The 22,428-nt window shown below is 37.1% G+C and overlaps 1 protein-coding gene across 1 annotated transcript in view; it reads left to right on the forward strand.

Annotated features, from left to right (window-relative positions):
• Positions 1–22,428, forward strand: part of cplx1 (complexin 1) — a gene marked incomplete at both ends in the record, with an annotated part of 43,635 nt that overhangs the window by 15,196 nt on the left and 6,011 nt on the right. The window contains one exon of the mRNA XM_081382414.1: positions 22,170–22,345. Within this exon, the coding sequence (XP_081238540.1) occupies positions 22,170–22,345 (176 nt within the window). The remainder of the gene's footprint in view (positions 1–22,169; positions 22,346–22,428) is intronic.

Below are 22,428 nucleotides of genomic sequence, written 5' to 3' on the forward strand. Positions count from 1 at the left end.
CAGTGTCATTTGCTGTTATTGCAAGTCACAGCAGACAGTGGACGAGCAAAGCTAATGTAAGAATGTAATTAGAAACCCATTTGTGGCTAATGCACAGACACAGCTGTGTAAGAGCTGAAAATGGGGGCCGACACAGAGACCATCAGCTGCATAATAACAGACCATTCAAAGGGGAGGTTACAAGTTCCTCTGTTACTTTACATTAACAGGTCAAAGGTGACTGGGTTAGGGGTTAAAAATCTATCTATCTATCTATCTATCTATCTATCTATCTATCTATCTATCTATCTATCTATCTATCTATCTATCTATCTATCTATCTATCTATCTATCTATCTATCTATCTATCTATCTATCTATCTATCTATCTATCTATCTATGTTTCTTGACACTATTGTTCTAACACCATTGGAATATCCCAAAATAATATATTAATACTATTTCACATAACCTAGATAATAATTTAATTGGAAGATTAAATATAACAATATTTTCTGGAGATCCTGTGATAGCTCTGTAACATTTCTGAAGAATTACATTTTTCTTGTTTTCCTCTGCAAGCTGTCAACATGTTTACTTAGCATTCGTAGTGATTTATGTCACTATTACACCTCTGCCAGGGATGATTAATTATTTTAAAAAATAGCTCATTTTGAGCATAAAGAAAAATCACCAAGTTGAATTATCACGTCAGAATCTAGAATGTGCATTCATAAAAGCAAACATTATCTATAGTACAGAGGCTGTCCCATCACAGGGCATGATGTCACCATGGGCCATGTTCCATATTGAGTTGAAATCATGCTGAGCTTTGTTAATGAGGGGGAAACCAAAATGATATGCTGCAGCTATAGGCTTCAGGGGTGAGACAGGGACAATAGTGGTACATGCTTGAAGCGGTTAATTACTAATGATTCCGATTAGGGAAGAGGGATGCTGGAATGCAATCAGGGTGAAGCTGATTAATTAGAATCTGCTCATTACATGATAAGATCTTAAAATAGATTATTTAACCAGGAATGTGGGTGTAAACCCAAAATCAAAGCTACATGTTTGTAGTTCCCACAGTGCTAGAGTCTCTCATTTACGATTTCCCAAATTTAAACTCTTCTACACACTGCAGAAAAATTACTTAATGAGTTAATTAGTATTTTTGACTGGTTATCCAGGACATCCTTCAAACTGAACACATTTACTTGAGAAGCAACACTGCATAAGATATTAACACTTGATTGTACCTTCACTATAAAGTATACTGGCTGATGTTTTGCTCTTGTACACATTTAAAACTAGTGAAAAAAATCCGCCAGTGCAGTAAGACAAAATGCATTGTGCCACCACTTACCCATTATGCTCTGTAACTGGGTGACCTTGAGCGCTGGACAGGTTTGGGTCCAAATGCTCACAAAAACTGCAATTGTGTGAAACAGGTTTTAGAGCGTGTTCTTAGTTTGTAAAGGATGGAGACCATTGTTGGACTTTATAGCACCAGGTGCAGCACTGGGTTGCCAGATTGTATATACATTATTGCATCTTCTCACATTGCATGCCACACACTGTTAATTGGAGGTTAATTGGAAAAACAAGCCTCTACCTTCATTTCTGCAAAACATTTTTTTTTTACAATAGTGATAATAACAAGTATATTTTGTTGGAAATGTGATGATATCAAAATTTTACCAGTAAACGCTTTGGTGCATTTCTCGGATCACAACTGTAATTCTAACACTGTGCACTGTGTGTGTGTGTGTGTGTGTGTGTGTGTGTGTGTGTGTGTGTGTGTGAGAGAGAGAGAGAGAGAGAGAGAGAGAGAGAGAGAGAGAGAGAGAGAGAGAGAGAGAGATGTGTGTGTGTATATATATATATATATATATATATATATATATATATATATATATATATATATATATATATATATATATATATATATATATATAGTCTTGTCTTTTCTTTATATCGCAATGGCATTTTACTGTAATTTGTCGACAGACCAACAGTAAAAGTGTAATTGTGAATCCTGTCCAGTCTCTTGCAATCAATATCCCACATAGAGTAATGTGTAAATTTGTACTGTTAAATGTATATATGCCATACAGATAAAGTACAGTCTTGTGCATTTTCCATCATTGTCATCAAATCGTAGCCTTAGTTTACATCTGAAAATATTGACAGAGTACACTGTTATATTGAGAACATGACTAATCATTTTGACTAACATCTTATTTGTGAACAATAACACAAGGACTTTTCATTCTGATGGCACTGATATTCATTGATATAAATACTTACTTTTGAGAGATGAACTAAAGATTTTTACAGGCTTTTGCTGATAATCCACTTTGTGGAGCTGTTTGTATGAATTGTTTTGACAAATGCACTTTCTGGATTGCAAATATTAAGAATGATTCGAGAAATGTCCCAAAGCGACTGAGAAAAACTGCATGTAGTGTTGTTTTGTCAAGCCAATTTTCTTACAGGAAAATTAAAAAAATGTACTCATTAAGAAAAGGATCTTTTCTTTAGTTATTTACAATATAAAAACACTGATTCTAGGTTTCCAAAATCTTCTTAAACATGAACAAAAAAACAAAATGCAAAGGATAATAATTTGCCGTCACTGTTGGACATTTCAGCTGAGCCATTGAAACTAAGCACAACGCATGAAAGTTTCTGTGACTACAAAGCGCATGCATAATTAATGAGGCAAGCATGAGGCATTTCATGATCGGGTGTCTTTTGCTAAACAACTCGCTTTAGTATTCTATCACTGCATTGTTTCTGTATTCCCTTGGCACGGCAATTTGGGGTTAGCGCTGTGACAAAAACACAGAGCGTATAGTCTGAAAAGCCCTTAAAATTTCCACAACTTTCTTGACACATCTAGTCGGACAAATAACAGATGCACGCCATTTTATCGCCAGTTGTCCTACTGGTGTTGTGGGCTTTTGTTTGCATTGATTTGAGCCCACTTTTCATTGTACAGTTCGGCCCCAGGATTTTACTACAAGTGTGTGTACAACCCAAATGGTTCTGGCACCAGATAAATCAACGTTCATGTTCATTCTTGCTTTCTTTAGCATCTTGCACAGAAAAACACAAAACCAGGCCAGTCGCCAGTCTCCCCTAAAGGATAAAAAGGTTAATCTTCCAAGTGAGCAGGTCCTGTCAGATGCATTACAGTAATGACAAATGTAATAGATCCAGACAATGGTAGTGTGTACACTGACTGCATCTCTACAATGACTGTGTGTGAGTCTTTGAGCAACGGCCAGAGGGTCAACACACTCACCGTATGGCTCATTGAGCGTTGAGTCAGATAGCTTTCCGGGCCTATCGTGGTGTACAGTAAATGCGGTGTGTAAGGCTTCAATCACTTAATGTGCCTGCAAGACTGAATGAAAAGTGAGTATCTCTGGTTAAACAAGTCACGAGAGGTTCATCTATACCACAGTAAGTGTAATATTGTATCCATATATAAAGCATTCAATACTATCTTAAGTACATTCCCTGAAAGACAGAGATAGAAACACTTCATTCAGAAAAAAATAATAATTTATTCCACAGTCTTGTTATCAATACAAATATCTATCTTTCTAAACATTCTTGATACATTTACTTGAGAAGCAAAATAACATTAGATATTAAGTCTTATTTTCTGAAGAAGAAAATAATATATTATAATGAAGTGAGTTAATGCTTTTAAAAAAATCTGTCAGTGTGGGGTCAGAAAAATAATCTTGTTTTCTCTTTAAATTAAATTTATTTTTCTGTCCCCACTGGCAGATATTGGTTCTTGTTTTAAGCATGAAGTCTTAAAGCATTTTACTTCTCAAGCAAATGCATCTTGATTTTAGGATGTTTAGATATTTGTACTGGAAAACAAGACAAAATACTGAGTAAGAAAATCTATTTTGCAATGTAGAGCCTTCGCTAAGCTCCGCCTTAAAACATTACTGACCAATCATACAATAGCAGCTGTTGCCATCTGCCAGAGAGCCACTTGCTCTTTTCTAATGCAAGTCTATGGAAGTTATGTGTCTTTGTGTTACTTTAAATTATATTTTACAGAAATTATACAAAAATATCATAAAATTATGTGGCTTCACTTTTATAATAATATATGATAATGTAAAATATTTTTTCCCAAATTGTTAAATAAATTATATTTTGTAATAATTTTACTGCACAATTTAACAATTTGTTTAAAGAAAAATGCTTTGCATTGCCTCAATTCATTTCAGCTCACTTAAGAATAATACATTGTTATCACTTTATGAACATATTTTGGTAACACTTTATTTTGATGGTCCCTTTTGAACATTCTGTTGACTATAAGTAACTTTGCAACTACATGTCCACTTATTTTAACCCTAACCCTACCAGTAATTCTCTACTAACACTCTACCGAGAGTTAGTAGACATGTAGGTGCAACGTGCAACGTTACTTATAGTCAACAGAATGTGTTAAAAGGGACCATCAGAATAAAGTGAAACCCATACTTTACCCCCCCCCCCCCAAAAAAAATCACACTTTTGATGGAAAAGATTTTCAGTCTAGAAAACTTGTCTAAGCTAGCAATCATAACCAAGGAGGATGGGTCTTAGCGAAACATCAGGTGCCAGATGTGAAAATGTTTTGAAATTCTTGTAAAATATATATTTAAAATGGACATCACCAATAACATTGGCTAACAAAGGAATGAAGTCTGCAGTAAAGTTTTTGACATGCTCCTTAAAACCTGACAACCTTGAGAACAAAGTTAAAGTCTGAATACAAAAGGGGAGAGCTGTTAAAATAAGACTTGTGCCTTTTGGGTATTCCTGTACCATTGCTGCAGTCCTTGTCTAAAACATTCTGTGTGAAAGATGAGCCAAACGAGGCAATAGCAAACGGAAGCTTGGAAACCTGGGAGAAGTAAACAGCCTGGCACTGCAAGATACAGATATTGATATTTCTGGGCATGCCGGGAGAAGGTCGTCATGGTGAATGAGTCAGCATATATCAAAACCTTCAACGTATTGCTTGGCTCTCATTCACATTGGGGAATTCTTGATATTTAGAACACCAACGCCTCAGAGTCTTGGCAAACGGTTATAGAATCTTCACTTTCAACTCGCTTAAGCAATGAGACATTTGAAATAACACTGAATAGCTGTAAGGTCACCAACTGTCCTTGAAACATTTGAACATTTTGTACAACTTGCAGCACAGCTCGACACATAGTAGTGCATGATGCGGATAGATTGGCTTATATCACCGATTATATTCCATTGCATTATTTTGTTGTTCTACCATAATTTCTAATTGTCTACTTTTTAAAGCAACTTGTGTGTCTGATGTCCATTAGGTTTTGAATATAGGGTTGAATTCTTGAGTTTAAAGTGAGGTAGCAAACAGGACGCATAAATATGCATATTCAAATGTGACTTTAAGTTGTAGTTTTTCAAATAAATTGAAATTCAAAGAAATTCTACTTTGAAGTTTATTTCGTTCACAGGCCTTAAAAATAGAGTTATATACTATTCAATATATATTCACATTTATATATTGTCTGCAAGGCCTGTGAACAGTATATATATTCAATTTATATAATGTAAATATGATAAAATAAGATATGAAAAATGCATAGCTTAAACAAATTGCTCTAAAATTTAGTTTAGACAGAAATTCATCAAGACACTGGCATCTATTCAAATAACTGCACATTTGAATAGATTTCACATCAACAATAAACTCTAGAAATGCTCTTTGACCCTACACCTAACTGCATCTCGATTGTGTAATTTGCACTAAGATTCAGAGTAGATTGTAAAGTGTAAAAAACATCAGGCTAAACACTTGTTCTCATCAGTTTCTTCCACAATGTGACAGTGTCACAAAATGCTAAAACCAACTCATTATCACCAATCAAACATTAGACATACTCTTCATGCTCTAACATGCTCACCATTAGAATGGAGAACAAGAGATTCTTTTGATCAACATGCTTGTGAGATGTTTGTCCATTGCTGTGATTTCAAGGGCTAGATTGGCTGACAGGACAGACCCCAAACACTATTACTGTCAAATTAACACTAGATTAATGGACTCAGAGAAGAGTGACTGCTGAATCATGCCTTCATTTAATAGCTCTGAATCATAAGCAAACAATCAGGGCAAGTTTCCGTCCCTCTGCAATTACTGGACATCTCAGATGGATAAATACATAAACATCTTGAAAAGAACAGAAAACCAACACACAAAAGTGCAATTATTATTTTTTTTAGAGAATTCTGGGTTGACCATCTTCACCAGATTATTTACTATTGCAGCAAAATATAGTTGTGCTGTGACAAAACTTGTTGACTAATTGTTGTAAAGGTTGACAAAACCTTTAACAGATTTAAAATTGACATTTAAAAAAACCTCTTCAAGGACAACAGACCAAAAATGACCTACACATATTTTTGTCCAATCAAACACCCTCTTTATTGAGAATGCCCCTGACTGGAAGTACTGTACCAAGTCATGGTCACTGTGACTTAATTAAAAAACATCACGAAAACAATAATCAATACATTAAAGAAACAAGCTCATCAACTGAAGATCATGAATTTCATGCTGGTCTTCCAGATCAAATATATACCTGTAATGTCAATATAACTATAAATACCATTTATGCATTTGGCACAGACACTTTATCCGAAGGGAATTACAATGCATTAAAGGTACGTTTACATTTAATCAGGGGAATCGAACTCATGACCTTGCTGTTGCTAGAACCATGCTCTAATGTTGAGCTTCATAAATATAAATATAAGTTTGGTATAAATTGGTATAAACTAGCTGACTGACAAACAAAGCCACGCAATTCACCTGTCAAACTGGTGATACTGCATGTTTCTTTCTGGTTAAGAAGCCAAGTGGTGACCAGCTATCCTGATCAATTCAGAAGGGCAAACAGCACAGCTTCACCTAATGGTGTCAGCAAGATAAAGTGAGTCTAATCCTCTGAATCGACATATGACGTGACCTGCATGGAGTGCAATTGTCCTTGAACTTGGCTTATTGGCTCAATGCATGCTTCAGTGTCTCGCCGAATGGCTTTTTTTTAAGGCTGCTGGGAGAAAAAGCAAGCCGCTTAACCAACACTGCGCATTTGAATAATGTATTCTGATGAGACTCACTCGAGAGCATTTTGTGTGTGCCTCTGACCCGTCCGTAGCGTTCTCATGAGCGTCATGCTGGGAATGGGATTGTCCTTGAATGAGTTTTCATAGTTCTCACGATTAACTGAATACAAACAAATTCCGTCACACACTGGCAGAGGCTGGGAGGGACGTAGGCGAGCCCAAATTTGAATAATGATGTTAGTTATCTTGGGAATCAGAACGGCTGTGAGATCGATGGCTGACTTCTGGGAGTCACAGTGAGGAGGCTGATATGTTTACACAGAATAAGAAAAGGCGTATTTAGACGGCTAATACTTTACCATGCCAAGTCAAGTGCCAGTGAACAACAGAAGAGAAACTGAGTGCTTAGATTTTGCTCATTTTATAGCTCATGAACATACATGGAGTTCTCAAACCTTTTGCACTGAAGTATCAACTGTTTAGGTATCAACTGTTTCAGATGCCTCTCCTAAAACTTCTTAGGGGAAATAAAAACAGAAACAAATGAGACAATTGTTAACATGCAATACAAGAAAATAACTATAAAAATTGCCTTTTACAGAGTGTCTGTTTACACTAAGTGCGAATAGCTCGTCTTGTTGGCTGAGGCTATTTACACCAGGCACACTAGACGTCTGGTTAGACGAGAGAAAATGATGGAAGACACTGTTTGTTAACAGTATCAATAGTCAGTATCAATAGTGTAGAAGGTGTGTGGCAAAATGTTTTGACCCAAATTGACCCGAGTTCGAATCCGCCTTTTGCCGAACTCATTCTTCTCCCTTTTCCCATCACATATCAGATCGGAAAGGCCTTTATTTTCAATGAAAATGAAGAAAATATTGGACAAGTGGAAATAAAGTGTCTAACGTGTGTTTAATAATAAAGTGTTTATCGGTTAGGGTTGAGATAATTGAGATCTCTTATGTACCCTCCAGCAAATCAGGACTACTGGTGAACATTGCCAACTAATTAATATGCATGAGCCAGGCTAAAAAGGTTTAAACTGTGTCCCTCCCCATCCTGGAGGCTGGAGGAAAACACCTGTTGTGTGATGAGGAGTCTACACAGCAAAAACTTTTTGCAGTTTATGGATAACCGTCTTGTATTGCTACCGCATCAGTAAACTGTATTTAAAAATACGGGGAGGAGCCGAAACCTGTTGCTGTTTTCATATGAGTTTTAAAGGGGACTGATGTGATCATGAATTAGTGTGCAGATTATGGAGTTATTTGCACATTTTTTAGGGGGAATGGGTGGACATTTAGGGGGTTTAAATCCTTCCTAAAATGTGCCTAGTAACGCCCTCCGCCATATGTGAGGGACATTATGAGTCATAATTGAGATTTTAAACCTATACATTTTAGCACATCAGGACTACTCGGTAAACATTATGTCGGCTAATTAATATTCATGAGCCAGGCTGATTTATTTATTTATAAAGCATCCCCTCCATATGAGATTGTTTAGTACCAGAGAGGCTGGAGGAAAACAAAACAAAAATATTGCTTCACATTTAATTTTACATTGCTGCCTCAATCCCATTTAATCCCATTAAATCAATCTCATTTGTGATTTTTCTTTAATACTATATGGGAAGGAAGTCGTGGCATTTACATAGAAAATATGTGTGAGTATGTGTGATGTGATATGGTGCTTATGTCAGTGTTTGTATGTGTACGTGTTATACCTGGAATCACATACCAGAGAACAGAAGCCGCTAGCTAGTCTTGCTTTAATATCAGCACCATGGTGGTGGTTTCTTTAGGGCTCCAGTGATTCTGTCCTAATGGCAGATCATTGAGTCTGACCTTTCTCTGTGACCTTTATTTGTGTCAGACAGTGGACCTTAAGGCTGACCTTATTCAAGCTATTTTGACATTTACCAGGCCCAGTAATGAGCTATCAGTCACTCTAGCCCAATACTAACACGTGACAAGCAGTGTTGGTTTAATATTGCAGATTGCATATTTAAAGCATTTATGTATAATGCTTTATAAAAGTATTCATAATGTACGTTATAATGCATTATATATTTTCATAAGCAATTGTAACCAAAGTTTAAATGCATTAAAATATTTACAGATTCCTTGTTACATCTGAAATTGGTTGTTTTTTAACGCATATACTTTCTAATGATGTATTATAATGTATTATAACTGTGGTTACAAATATTCATGAGACCACACAATGCATTATAAGGTGCATTATAAGGCATAATTGATGCATACAAAATACTTTTATAATGCATTATACAAAAAGGGTTTATGTAAAGTGTTACCAAAAATTCTGCTGCAAAATTAAATTAAAAATGGGTAAAACAAATAAAAAAAAAACATGGGCCAGTGGCCAGAGCTAGAATTGTCTAAAATAAAATTGATTTATTGTGATTTCTATTTGAATACATTTATGCAGCCTACAGTATGTGCATTAAAAGCCAGTATAAATGCACAGTGATATATATGGTGCTTCTGTACACCTGTTCCCCGGCCTTTCTTTTTCCTCAAAACATAAAAGTTAAACTCCCTCTGTGATAAAAAAGCAATTTCCCCAGTACACATTTTTATCATTAGAAACCATAGGTTAATAATACATACTAATATGATCCAGGGTAGAAATAAGAGCTAAAAAAAAAAACAGAAATGATAAAGGACAGAACTCAGCAGAGAAAAAAGCACCATGGCCTCCAGTCATGAGGAAAATATGATTTTAGTAGATGCCAATCAGATGCAGAGAATAGAACTGGCACTATTGCTGCTACAGCACACAAACCTACTGTAAATCTGCTGAACACACATCACTGTGCTTTATAATGCGAACTCTGGCTCTGGCTCTGCACTTCATATATACAACTTTTTCACAGGATCCCATCATTTAGTTTTAATTAATTGTGATTAGTTATTTTTTTATTCTGTTTAGTTATTATTATTATTATTTTTAAACAGCTTGTAAGCATACTTTATCACTAGAAAAGTATTATGCAATAAATATTATGCAATCATTTAAGACATTTCGGTAACACTTTATTTCAATAATCCACTTTAGACATTCTACTAACTTTAAGTAACTTTGCACATGTCAACTAACTCTCATTAGAGTATTTGTAGACTGTGGACTGTTAGTAGACAGTTAGGTGTTAGGGTTCTGGTAAGTAGAATAAGTTGACATGTAGTTGCAAATTTACTTATACTGTAGGCTGTATAATGTCTGTTGGGGAACCATCACAATAAAATATTAGCAGATATCAAGCAGATAGTCTACTAATACTCTAATGAGACTTAGTTGACTTGTAGTTGCAAAGTTACTTATAGTTAGTCTAAAGTGGACCATTGAAATAAAGTGTAACTTACATTTCTCCATGTATAGAATCTAAAGGGTTCTTTAAAATTGAGTCAAGAACCCTAGGGACCCCACTGAATCTTTTTTCCAAGAGTGTGAGACAAACTTGATACCTAAAACATAAATGAGACCTTGAGTAAGTTTATAAAAGGGCATCCCTAGTGAAAAAAAAACCTATACCAAAATGTATTTAAAATACATTTATTTCATAGGTGTACTACAAATCTTTTAACATATTTACTGACATATGGCTTGAGACTTAATGATATACATTTTATAATTAAACTTTATTTGGACTATTTCTTTATTGCACGCTTCTTAAAAGAGAACTCCGGTCAATTTTAACATTGAGCTCATTTTTTTGTAAATTTGGAGTGCTGTCAGTACAGAGAACAACGACGAAAATCGGTGTTGCCTACACCGTGTTATCCTCTTTTTAAAATTTGCACCCTGTTGACTTCAATGGGGCAAGATTTAAACCAGCTTTTAGCCTCTTAACATCCTTGATGTGTCATTACAAGTGCACAGGTCATGTGAGTGATTCCTTCAGAGTGATCACGGGTGAATCTGACTGCAGTAGATGTGAAAGATATGTATAAAAATGATGTTATTTCAGCCAGCGCACATACCTGTGTTTACATCCTGTTTTCGGTTAAAGTCCATAGTAATCGATTGTCGAGTTCACACGCATAGGTTTAGTTACCTATGATCACGCACGTGAACTCGACACCGATTTTTGTCGTTGTTCTCTGTTTTGACAGCACTCCAAATTTACAAAAAAATTAGCTCAATGTTAAAATTTACCGGAGTTCTCCTTTAATATTAAGCCAAATGTGTCACTATTAGTAAGGATAGTATGACCTCTGTATAATTTCAGTCTTTAGATGCAAGATATTTAAAGTGTACCTAAAGTACACTTGCAATAGTTCCATTTTAGCACAATCAAATATACTTAAGTATATCTTTAGTTGGACCTCAGCACTATTTCCGGATAACTAAAGTGGATTAAGAACAAAATAGTTGTTCCAATTTAGCAGACTTTAAGTATATCAATTTAGTAAAATCGCAGGGTATTTACATAAATATGTACATGTATTTGTAGTATACTTAGCATAAAATAAATGTATTTCAAATACATTTTAGTATATTTATTTTTTCACTATAGGGATATCACAGCAATAAAACTATATTTTTGATGTATATGCAGTTTTGTTTTTAATATTCAAATATTATATCTGGATTATATTTAAGCAGAGTTGAACCACAGTGCATGTTATTAGATGACATAAAGCCTGTCGCTGGGCTTTTAGCACCACCCTGTTGGCCGCTTCTGTTGCACTTCTAGTTTAAAATATTCCAATTAAAACCTACTCTAAAATATCAGCAGTTGTATTTTACAGCATATGTGCAATTACAAAAGGTGTACGTGTGTCAGGACAAGCGCACACAGACAGTTCAATGCACAGGTATGTGTTAATTTGCACATCTGAATCAATTCTCACAGTGTGTTAGGTGTCAACACACCACACATGAACACTCACACCGCACCACAGCACAACACTAACGAATAGCTGTTTTGATATTTCCAAACTTGTCTTTTCACTCTTTGAAAAGAAACTCTATTAACACTTTACCAGCAGCGAAAATAAGAAGTCTGAAAAGAAAGTTGAAAAAACAACTTATATACCAATAGCTGGACTAAAGAAAAGTCGTAATTGCATAAGACAAGGACAATTAAGAGACCACACAATGCAAACATGCAGCATGTAATTTGTAAGCGAGTCAGAACCAGTTCCTGGTTAGCTGAATGCTAATGTGTAAATGTGTTAGAGTAGGTGTTAATAAGCAGCGTCATCTGTGTGACCCTGCCAGAGAAGAGTTTTTAATTGGCTGCCGAATCCACAATTAGGGGTATGTGAAGCTGCACCTGATATGCAAATGTAATGAGCCTGATCTCATTATAGTTCATTCGCATGGGTTTCTTTAAATTATAGAGTAAATAGGTGAGTTAGATACCTTAATTACACTGAGTAGGCTGGCTTATTTTATTTTTCAAATTCCTGTTTTGTTCACAGATGTGGAGAAACATCAGAATGCTTTCAGAAGATTCTGTGAAACCTGTTGCTAACTGCACAATTATCAAAGCACTTTTAATCATATTCTCACTTTAATTTCACATAAAATGCACTCAACAATTAGTGCTAACTCTCATTTATGTGACATATCTGTTCAGTGGTATTTATAGCTACAATTAGCTATAGTTATGATTAACACAAACAAGTGTTACATTTATATTCCATTTTTGCATTTAATCATTATCGAACAAGGAAAATCACAAAAATAATGTGCGCCCTCTTCCTAAAATTCCAATTATATGGATGGATGGATGGATGGATGGATGGATGGATGGATGGATGGATGGATGGATGGATGGATGGATGGATGGATGGATGGATGGATGGATGGATGGATGGATGGATGGATGGATGGATGGATGGATGGATGGATGGATGGATGGATGGATAGATAGATAGATAGATAGATAGATAGATAGATAGATAGATAGATAGATAGATAGATAGATAGATAGATAGATAGATAGATAGATAGATAGATAGATAGATTTGACGGCATTGTACATTTTAATACAAGAGCACAGCTTGCCATTGTGTGTGTAAAAATCTCATGAAAAAATGAAATCTTATGAAAATGCTCAAGGTCACAAATGACAGAAACATGAAAGAAAACGGTATAATTAACCAGCTCCACATGCATTTGGCGTATCCAAGGCAACATAAATAAGAATGTGGGTGTCATCTCATAAATGTATCTCTCTCTCTCTCTCTCTCTCTCTCTCTCTCTCTCTCTCTCTCTCTCTTTTTTTTTTTTTCTGGAAAAAGAAAATGTGGGTTTTTCTTTGGCATTTGCAAAGTTGGTCGAGATGCATTTAGGTGATGAATTACTCTAGTTCCTAAACATCAATGTGTAGGATCTATTCTTACAACCTCCTCGGGAGAGAAGCAAGTCTTTCATGTTGAATTTCAAGACCCTGAGACCCTAGATGTAATTCAAGAATGTAAATTTTTAATCTTGTTCTGCACACTTTCAGAGCTTCCATCATTTATCTGAGCAGACTATTTTTAACCCTTCGAATCTAAAATGAATCAGCTTTGACAAATCCCCCTATGCCTTTAGACACCAGAACAGAGGACACTAGGGTAGGAAGTGTCATCGAGCTTCTCGGTAATTGGCATGCAAGGTTACCACACTAGATTTGTATTACAAGCTCATCATGGTCCCTCCAAAGAATCTTCAAAGTTACAAGAACATAAGCTCCTCTGATGAGACTTCCGTTACTGAGACAAAGTAGTGTCCCTGAATCCTTCAGCTGAAGATTAAATATCCCATGGATGCCAGTCCCCAAAAGCAATCCTCTCTCTCCACTTCCTTTCATTTCCCTTTGCAGTGCCTTTACGCATGACACAAGCATCTGCGGTGAAGGGTAATCAGTGGGCACTTTGAATTTCATTGGAATAATCCTTTCACCCCAGGTTAAGATGCTGCGCAGTGGTTTCCATCTGTTTCTCAGTATTGAGGGATGAGACGGTCTCGCCCTCCTGCTATAACTCTGTGCCCAGCAAGATGAAAGCCCTAGAGTGTGAGAGAGGCGGCTGCAGTCGTATGATTTCTGGCAGCCCGAGATCAGCATGCTGAGCTTCCCAGGACTGCAGTATTCCAGCACGCACGACTAGAGAGGTGGAGGATCTGCACGAGAGAACAGACGCTACAAATATGGTTTACAATGCAAGAAAGCCAGTAATTCTCCAGGCAAATTCAATTGACAGTCAGTCAGTCAGACAGATAGACACTGCAGCTATTAAATAGGATCAATAGAGTGGTGCAGGGATGATGCCAGAACCCGAAAGTTGAATTCGAAGCTTGTTCTTTTGAGCTGTAGGGATTTATATTGGGTGATTTTTGTGTAAAATAAAGATTGTGGCCAACATAACTTGACTATACTTTGACGTTTTGTTCTACAACATAAATTAACATGATACACCCATAGTGAAAACACTGATTTTGAAGCAGTCGTGTTCATTTTTTAAAACGTATATTTCTAATAAGTAACTATATAAGACAGTTTGGGGTGTGAGTGTGTGCAGTTGTAGAACAAAATGACAAAGTATCGTCAAGTTATGTTTACCACAGGCTTTATTTTACTCATAAATTGAAAAAAAAAAAACCATTATAAAACCCCATCGGAAAAAAATCTCAAAGGAACCAGCGGCGAATAGACTTCTGGGTTTTGACAACATACCTGCACCACTCTATTGACATATAATCAAGGTAGAAATAATTGATTTTTCTTTTGTTATGAGTCAAATTATTTCCTAAACACTCAACTAAACACTGGTCCAGATAGATGGTGGCCAGTAAAATGTCCCAGACGGTGATGGATCTATCCAGCCTTGCAAAATTGGTCCAATTTCCTGGCTCTTCGCACGCTGGTTGGGAAGATAATGGCAGAGAATGGGTGATAAAAGGCTTTCGTGATAGCACTCCTGCCACCTTCTCCTATCTATTCTTGGGAGATTTAGGAGATACACCTCACTTCCTGTAACCCAGTCCCTAAGAAAAAAAAAATTTCTCCTCTCATTAGAGCATGGAATACTGGCCAAATCCTTCCATTTTGGCTCCAGGCTTTTGCACAGTTCTTAGTTATTGTGACCTCTCCTGAAAGACATATATCATACCGCTCTTCTATTTGTGTTGTGTGTGTGTGTGTGTGTGTGTGTGTGTGTGTGTGTGTGTGTGTGTGTGTGTGTGTGTGTGTGTGTGTGTGTGTGTGTGGTAAGCAAAAGAGTAAAAGCTGTCTAACACAATCTGATAGAATTCAGGAGCACATGAAGTTTTATGATCAAAGATGATGACATTTGCCTGATCATAAATTCCAATTTAAAGAGTTGTTATTGATATGATCATATAAAACACACATCTGCTATACTACATAGTCAACAAACCCCCAAATCCCTTCCCTGCTGTCTAAATATGAAATTGCTAAATAATTAGAAATAAGCAGAACATTTCAAACAAAATAAAAAGTTAGAGTTTGGCATTGATATAAAGAGTGATTTTTTCATTCAACTTTTTGAAATAAACTTTGTAGAAAGAAAATGGAAAATTACAGGCACTGTTTTGAAGTTATTATAATATTAAGACACATCATTATTTTGGAGTTATGGAGATAATCAAGGACAAGATGCCAAGTCTTAAAAAATCTGTTTACAAAGCCTCAAAGATAATTGGATTTTTTTCAAGATGAGGCACCTTCACCATAAATCATCACTTAATTGGGACGGATTAAGTACGTCACACGAGACACGTGATTACCGCTACCATATGGAGAGTAGTGCAGAGGTCATGGCCTCTCTGCTGCCTGGCACTGTGGAAGAGACGTGTTTGTGGGTGTCCTGTGTGGTATCTGGTCTGTTGGTGGACATTAATGTCCTTGCAGAGAGGAAGGTGTGCCACTGGGCTCTCGCTGTTTAGCAGGTGCGAGATTAAGACAGATGGAGCAAGAAGGGAACACAGAGTCCTTGAGTTTGCGCTCTCTCCATGTGCCCGGGCTCCACGGGGGACTTGATCACCCCTCTCACAGTCCTTCAGTGTGTAGATGACCTTCACACACCCAGGCACAGAAACACACACACACACACACATTCACAGAGAGGAAAAAGAACCTTGAAAAGAATAGCTGAGAAGCATCATTTATGCAATAAAAGTATATTCAGTGAATTAAATGCCTTACACATAAAATGTACTCTATTCTTATAAACTTTTACATTTTCTCTTTTGAGAACGCAAACTAGTAGATTAGATTATTCATAAGAAATAACCCCACATTTTGACACTTTATGTAACACTTAGCAATACTCTAAAGACCAAACTGTTCCCTGAAGTGAGCTAAATCTGACAAGACATCCACACAAGTCCCGCTGTGATAATAATCAAGCTTTTAAAGTTTTGTGTATGTCTATGTGGTGTTTTCGATATGCTTTAAGACAAACCATGTGTAAATTCATGTCAACGCCATTGCTGAGTATTTTCTCCTTAAAACTGCAGTGAACCAAAGACAGTCTCAAAAACGCGGGGTGTTTCTGACGTCACAAACTACCTTGTAACCAATCAGGTCGACGTGTGATCGTCAACGAGTGGATGTCTGAGCTGGTGTGAGTGAGTGGAGGCGGGGCTAATTTGCATATTCATAGAACTACATATACTAAATACTATTTTAAGGCATGAAGACATTTTTTTCAAGAAAAAAAAAAACGCTTAAATATGTCATTTTGGTGATCATATATGAGTTTTAAGGGATAAAATGATTGACTACAGGGACTTTAAATAGATTTGAATGTAATCAATTTGCATATAAAGCAAAATAAACCGATACCAGCAATCGAAGAACAAATATGCTTTTTGGTGCAGCTAAGGCAACTAATAGGAATCTAAGTGCTGAAGCTATAACTCCTGTCCACTAAAACATCTACTGTGGTTTGAATGGTTTAGCAAAATCTCCACCAGCTGGCACATTTCAACGATCACACGATATATACCGCACGGCCCTACGGGCATGTTTTCCTTTACTACTCAGGCACTCGGCTAAAGAGTGGCACATTTTGTTCTCATCTACCCACACTTCCTCTCACAGTAAGGACACAGGCACACACTGACAGCCACACAAAGGAATGAGGATACGCCACCTGTCAAGTACGCCATATCCATCACTTTTTCCGCTAGAACAGGCACATACTTAAGCATACACACTCTTTTTATATAACACAGTCCATTTCTAGCCCATGTGACTGTACCATTTTCAAAATTCAAGCATCACTTTGCGGTCTTTCAAATCGCACAGGGCTTCCCGGCCGACAGGCGTACATGACACATGATGAGGAAACCCTTGAACAGCGTTAGCTTTAGCGTGGTTAGCTGCTTGTTGTGAAGAGATCTACTTTAGGGACTCTGGTCTGGTCTGCACAAGTGGCTGAGCAGTAGAGAACGCTACGCTGCACAGAGACCTCGGAAAGAGTTTGTGTGTCACGCGGAGACTTTGTCACGATCAGATGAGCTAATTAGCCTCTGGAGCGCAGATTAACAGCGCGTGAAGCAGAGGAGCTGAGACAAGAGCCAGTGCCAAGCCGCTGAAAACAGCTCTAATTAAAAACAGACAATGAAAAACACTAGAGTTCAAACGGGAGAAAAGAGTGACGGCTCTCGCCTGTGATCTTCAAAAACTTTGGGGGAAAAAAGGGTTAATATTAATTGGACTGGAAGTTGAGCTGAGTTGAAACAAGTTTTTTCATCAAATGTCTTTGGATAGGGCACATGGTCCAACCAAGGTTATTATCCATTTTAAGTTAATTATGTTTCTTTTCTTTTTTCTTTAGATTCAGTATAGTCTAAAATAAATTCCCAAAGGATATAATCAAGTCTTAAGGCACATTCAAATTCAAATTGCTTTATGGTCTATCCTCACAGGGGGAGAAAATTGTCTTCAAACAATAAGTTATAACTATAACCATAATTATATTAGCGTCTGTTTATTATAAGTACATGCTGCAGTTTTTTCATCTGCTGCTCTGATTACTCAAGCTCTTTAAAGTTCTTTGTATTCTGGTAGGCTGTCAATGTTTTTGTCATTCATCAGCTGGGAAAAAATTGTTCTGAAAGAAAGTCCAACGATTTAGTTCTTTCTTCTGTGTCGTTCTTATTATAATTATTATTGTGTGGACTTCCGTATTCTCACAGAATTAGAAATATTATTAAAACGTTATAGCTATAGTAATCGTCCTTGGTGTGAATGGGCCTTTACCCTAGAGTTTTTACTTGTTGAATATCCTCATGCACTCAGAAATATGTCACATTTCAGAAGAAGACCGGCGTAAAATGGGTTGTGCATACCGTCTCATGTTGACTTAAATGCAAAATTCCTTAAATAAAATACAAATATTAAAAAAATAACCACCGAATTAATAAAATGTCTTTGGCTAGGTCTTCTTAAGAGAGTGCCATGCAAAATTCAAACCTCAAATATCAGGCATTACTTTTACTATTAAAAGGCATTACTTGCTATTCTCTCCTACATTGAAATTATACAAATACTGTATTTGCACTGTGCGTGTTGAGCAGTGAGAGAAGCACTGTTTGTACCTTCAAGACATTCACCTACTGCAGCCAAAGATATTCTCAGAGACCAGCTATACTCATTTCAAACCTTGAGTTTGCTAAAGCTGTTCACTACAGGGATATATACTCTGCACTCGACTGGTAATTCAGGATGACAGCTCTCTACAAAATCTCTCGGTTTCAGCAAGTTTTCGGTTATGTCAGCTAATCCTTCCCATGGATGCCCTAGTGGGTAGTTTCAGTTCACTTGCCTCTGAGTCAGTTTTCATAGGTTAATCCTACTCTAAAATTAAAACCCCAAATCAATCGTTCTAAAATTTTAAAGATGAAGACCAATGTTTCCTTTCATTTTCCCATTTTCTTTCCAGAAGTCAGTTTAAGAACAGTATTAAGCCTGCAGTGCTTGTGGGCATGCTTTGTTCAAGCTCATATAGTTGTACAGTTCTGACTCTTACTAAGCTATTGATTGTGCTGACGCTGAATGGCTGGGGCCAGTGTAATGTGAGTAGGGATAATTGTTTCATTTTGTTGGAATTACAGCGAGACAGAAGTGAGTCACTTACACTAAAAAGTGAATTGGTTTGTGATATAAATTTATGTTTTGACCCCACATCATGCAACTATTTTCCAAAGAAAAACTAAAAGTAGAGCTTGGATTCATCAAAAATGGATTGAAATTGATGGGGGTTCTTTAACAGAGTCAGACTGAATGTGAGTTGATTGTCAAGTATTTTTGAGCTGAAGACCTATGATAATGGTTAGCGTTTGCTAGCCTGTGTGGTCTAGATAGCAACCAGTGAAGGGTTAGTAATACATTACAAATAACGCATTACTTTTACATTTACAACAGAATATCTGAGTTACTTTTTGTATTGACCGACAGCTCTCCTGTCCACATGTTGAGAGAATCTTGAGTAAGTGCAGAGGCGTTGTGTGTGCTGTGTGTGAACATGATAGGTATTGTAGTTCTAGACTAAATGTGAACATGCATTTACTCATCTCACTTTCACAAAAACACATTCAGTATTCCTTTAAAAATTGCAAACTCAGAATATTACACAAACCTACAATAATTATGTTAAATTACACAAATATACTTTATGTACTTAATTTCACTTTATTCACCAATGTCTTTGCTTTTGACCTTAAAGCATGCTAATAAGCAAAAGAATAAACAAAAAATAAACCTCATTATATTTTTTTTGTTTGCTTTTATTGCTAAAATAAGGTTGTGGAACTTTCTTCTCCAGCATCCTATTCTTCTGCAATCCAGCAGAAGGCTTATTCATTTCACTTTTGGTGTGAAATAGCCTTTACATTGCCAAAAATTATATATATATATATATATAACTTTTGTTTAGTTATTAAGGGCGCTTTCACAATTGGTTCGATTGCCTGTTCCGAACCCGAGTTCGATTGCTTCCCCCCTCCCCCTGCCCCCGATGGACTGTGTTCACATTATATTATTTCTATCCGAACCGCGGTACACTTGCGTCATCAGGCTGCGGCTGGCGTAATGGTGTTGCTTGGTAACCGCGAATGAAAAGGCGCCCAAATGGATAGACTTGCTCGGTTGACATTTTTTCTTCTTTTTTTTAACCTTTGGTTTTGTTTTCAACATAGACATACAGAAACACACTTGCGTCTGTCTGCCGCAAAAATTCTGAAAACGTTTCAAAGACACAGCGGATTGTCCGGCGAAGACACATTGTACGTCAACAATAGCGGTTCACTTCCGCGGTTTGGTTCGATTGCGTTCATATCAGCAGCGAACCGTACCCGAGTTCACATGAACCGTACCCCAGACCACCTTTTTAAGCAGACTCGAGTACGGTTCGCGGGTGCGCACCCGAGTTCGGAAGACAGCGTTCACATCATCCAAACGAACCGAACTCTGACGTCATTCGAACCCGGGTGCGCACCAAAAGTGCTAGTGTGAAAGCGCCCTAAAAGCCAGGTGAGAAAAAGTAACACAAAACTAAAGTATTGCATTACTTTTCATTAAAAGTAACTAAGTAACACAATTAGTTCCTTTTTAGGGAGCAACACACTTTTTCAATACCTTTAAAAGTAACTTTCCCTAACACTAATAATAAGAAAAAAAAGAAGAAAAAAAGAAGAAAAAAATTACATTAGAAATTACATAGCATGAATTATACACAATAAGACCAGGAATATGCAAGCTCAATTTGCTATTATGTTAACTTTAATCAGTAAAGTGAAACTCTTGTTTTAGCTGTAACTTCCGATCTAGTGATTAACAGCTTTTTTTTCTACATGTATAAACTCTTTCAGGCACTAACTGTAAAACTGGGTCTCTCATAAATGCCTGATAAAAAGCAGATGGCTATACGCTCCTCAACCCTCTCCAGAGTAAACACAAGCCTGGTCCTCTCAACCTTCATGTAGATATGATGTGTACGAGCAGCCCAGGCTGAAAGAGAAGTGAATCGTCAGATCTAAGCTGAACTCTTCACACGTCTCTGCTGTCAGAGAGACCCAGTCCTCATTAAAATCAATTTCTAGAGAGCAGTAAATGCGGGACCATGTGTCACGCAGGTTGAACGCAGACCTCATGGACTGGTGGGCAATGGCAGTGTGCCGCCCTCAACTGCTGATCCAGGGAGAACAAAACTCCTGGACTGAAAACAGAACCCTTCATGCATTTACATGGAGCTCTGTCTCCCAGCATAAACCGACGTGACATGAATACATATTGCATGAACTTGGATAACTTCTGTTCTGCTATGTCAGCCTAACTCAGACACAAAGGTGGCTGAAATTCTGGTTTTGAATGTGGCTAGATATGTGCTATTATTTGAGCTCAGCATCTGCTAAAGACTTATATCATTAGAAACAAAAGAGTTCACAAGAAAAATTCATCACTTTTTATAATGTTCAATGCAATTCTACGTTTAAAAGTAACAATTCCACAATCCTAAAGGGCATGGCATTAGCTGCATGCCGTCAAAGGGTTATTCTGACTTCGCCATGTGTGATTTTAAGCGCTTGTCTTTTGCTAAATGCTAATTACTCCCTCATTAACAGACACAGCCTAACAACGTGTTTGGGTTTGACCAACAGTGGAGAGATACACGATCTCACTGCGGAGCGCTAACAAGCGACGTGATGACAGATAAATGTGAGCTGCGGATGCAATCAGAAGTTATTATCTGCTTTGTCAAAATCCTGTATTCTCATGGCCCTAATGGAGCCCTTTTGTTACAACAATCTGACCCATTGTGCTTTTCTTGGCGATTGTCCTACTTGCATCTCCCACCGACAAAGAGAGCAGTCGCCATTGAGAGTATTTATAAAAGAATCTGGATGACTGTGAGAACTAATTTATCAGCTTTTCAGTTCACTTTGTGAGAGGTTATCCTCCAAATGTCTTTGGAAATTGGAAGTCCCTTTTTTGTGATCCAGTGTGTATAGATCGTGGACTGTTGAGTGATTTTCTGTTCCTGATTCTCTCCTTCTTTCTCTCAAAGGAGCGACCAAAGACATGGGGAAAATGCTGGGGGGCGAGGAGGAGAAGGATCCTGATGCTGAGAGAAAGGAGGAAGAAAGACAGGAAGCCCTCAGGCAACAGGAGGAGGAGAGGAAGGCAAAGTACGCAAAAATGGAAGCGGAGAGGGAATCGCTTCGACAGGGCATCAGGGACAAGGTAAATCTATCATGAGATAATTGACTGTTATGAGGTGTCAAGATGTTCGTATGATCGCTCACGGTAGTCTAGGCCAGGGTTAT

The sequence above is a fragment of the Scardinius erythrophthalmus genome (assembly GCF_964197995.2).
Source record: "Scardinius erythrophthalmus genome assembly, chromosome: 13".
NCBI classification, from domain to species: Eukaryota; Metazoa; Chordata; class Actinopteri; order Cypriniformes; family Leuciscidae; genus Scardinius; species Scardinius erythrophthalmus.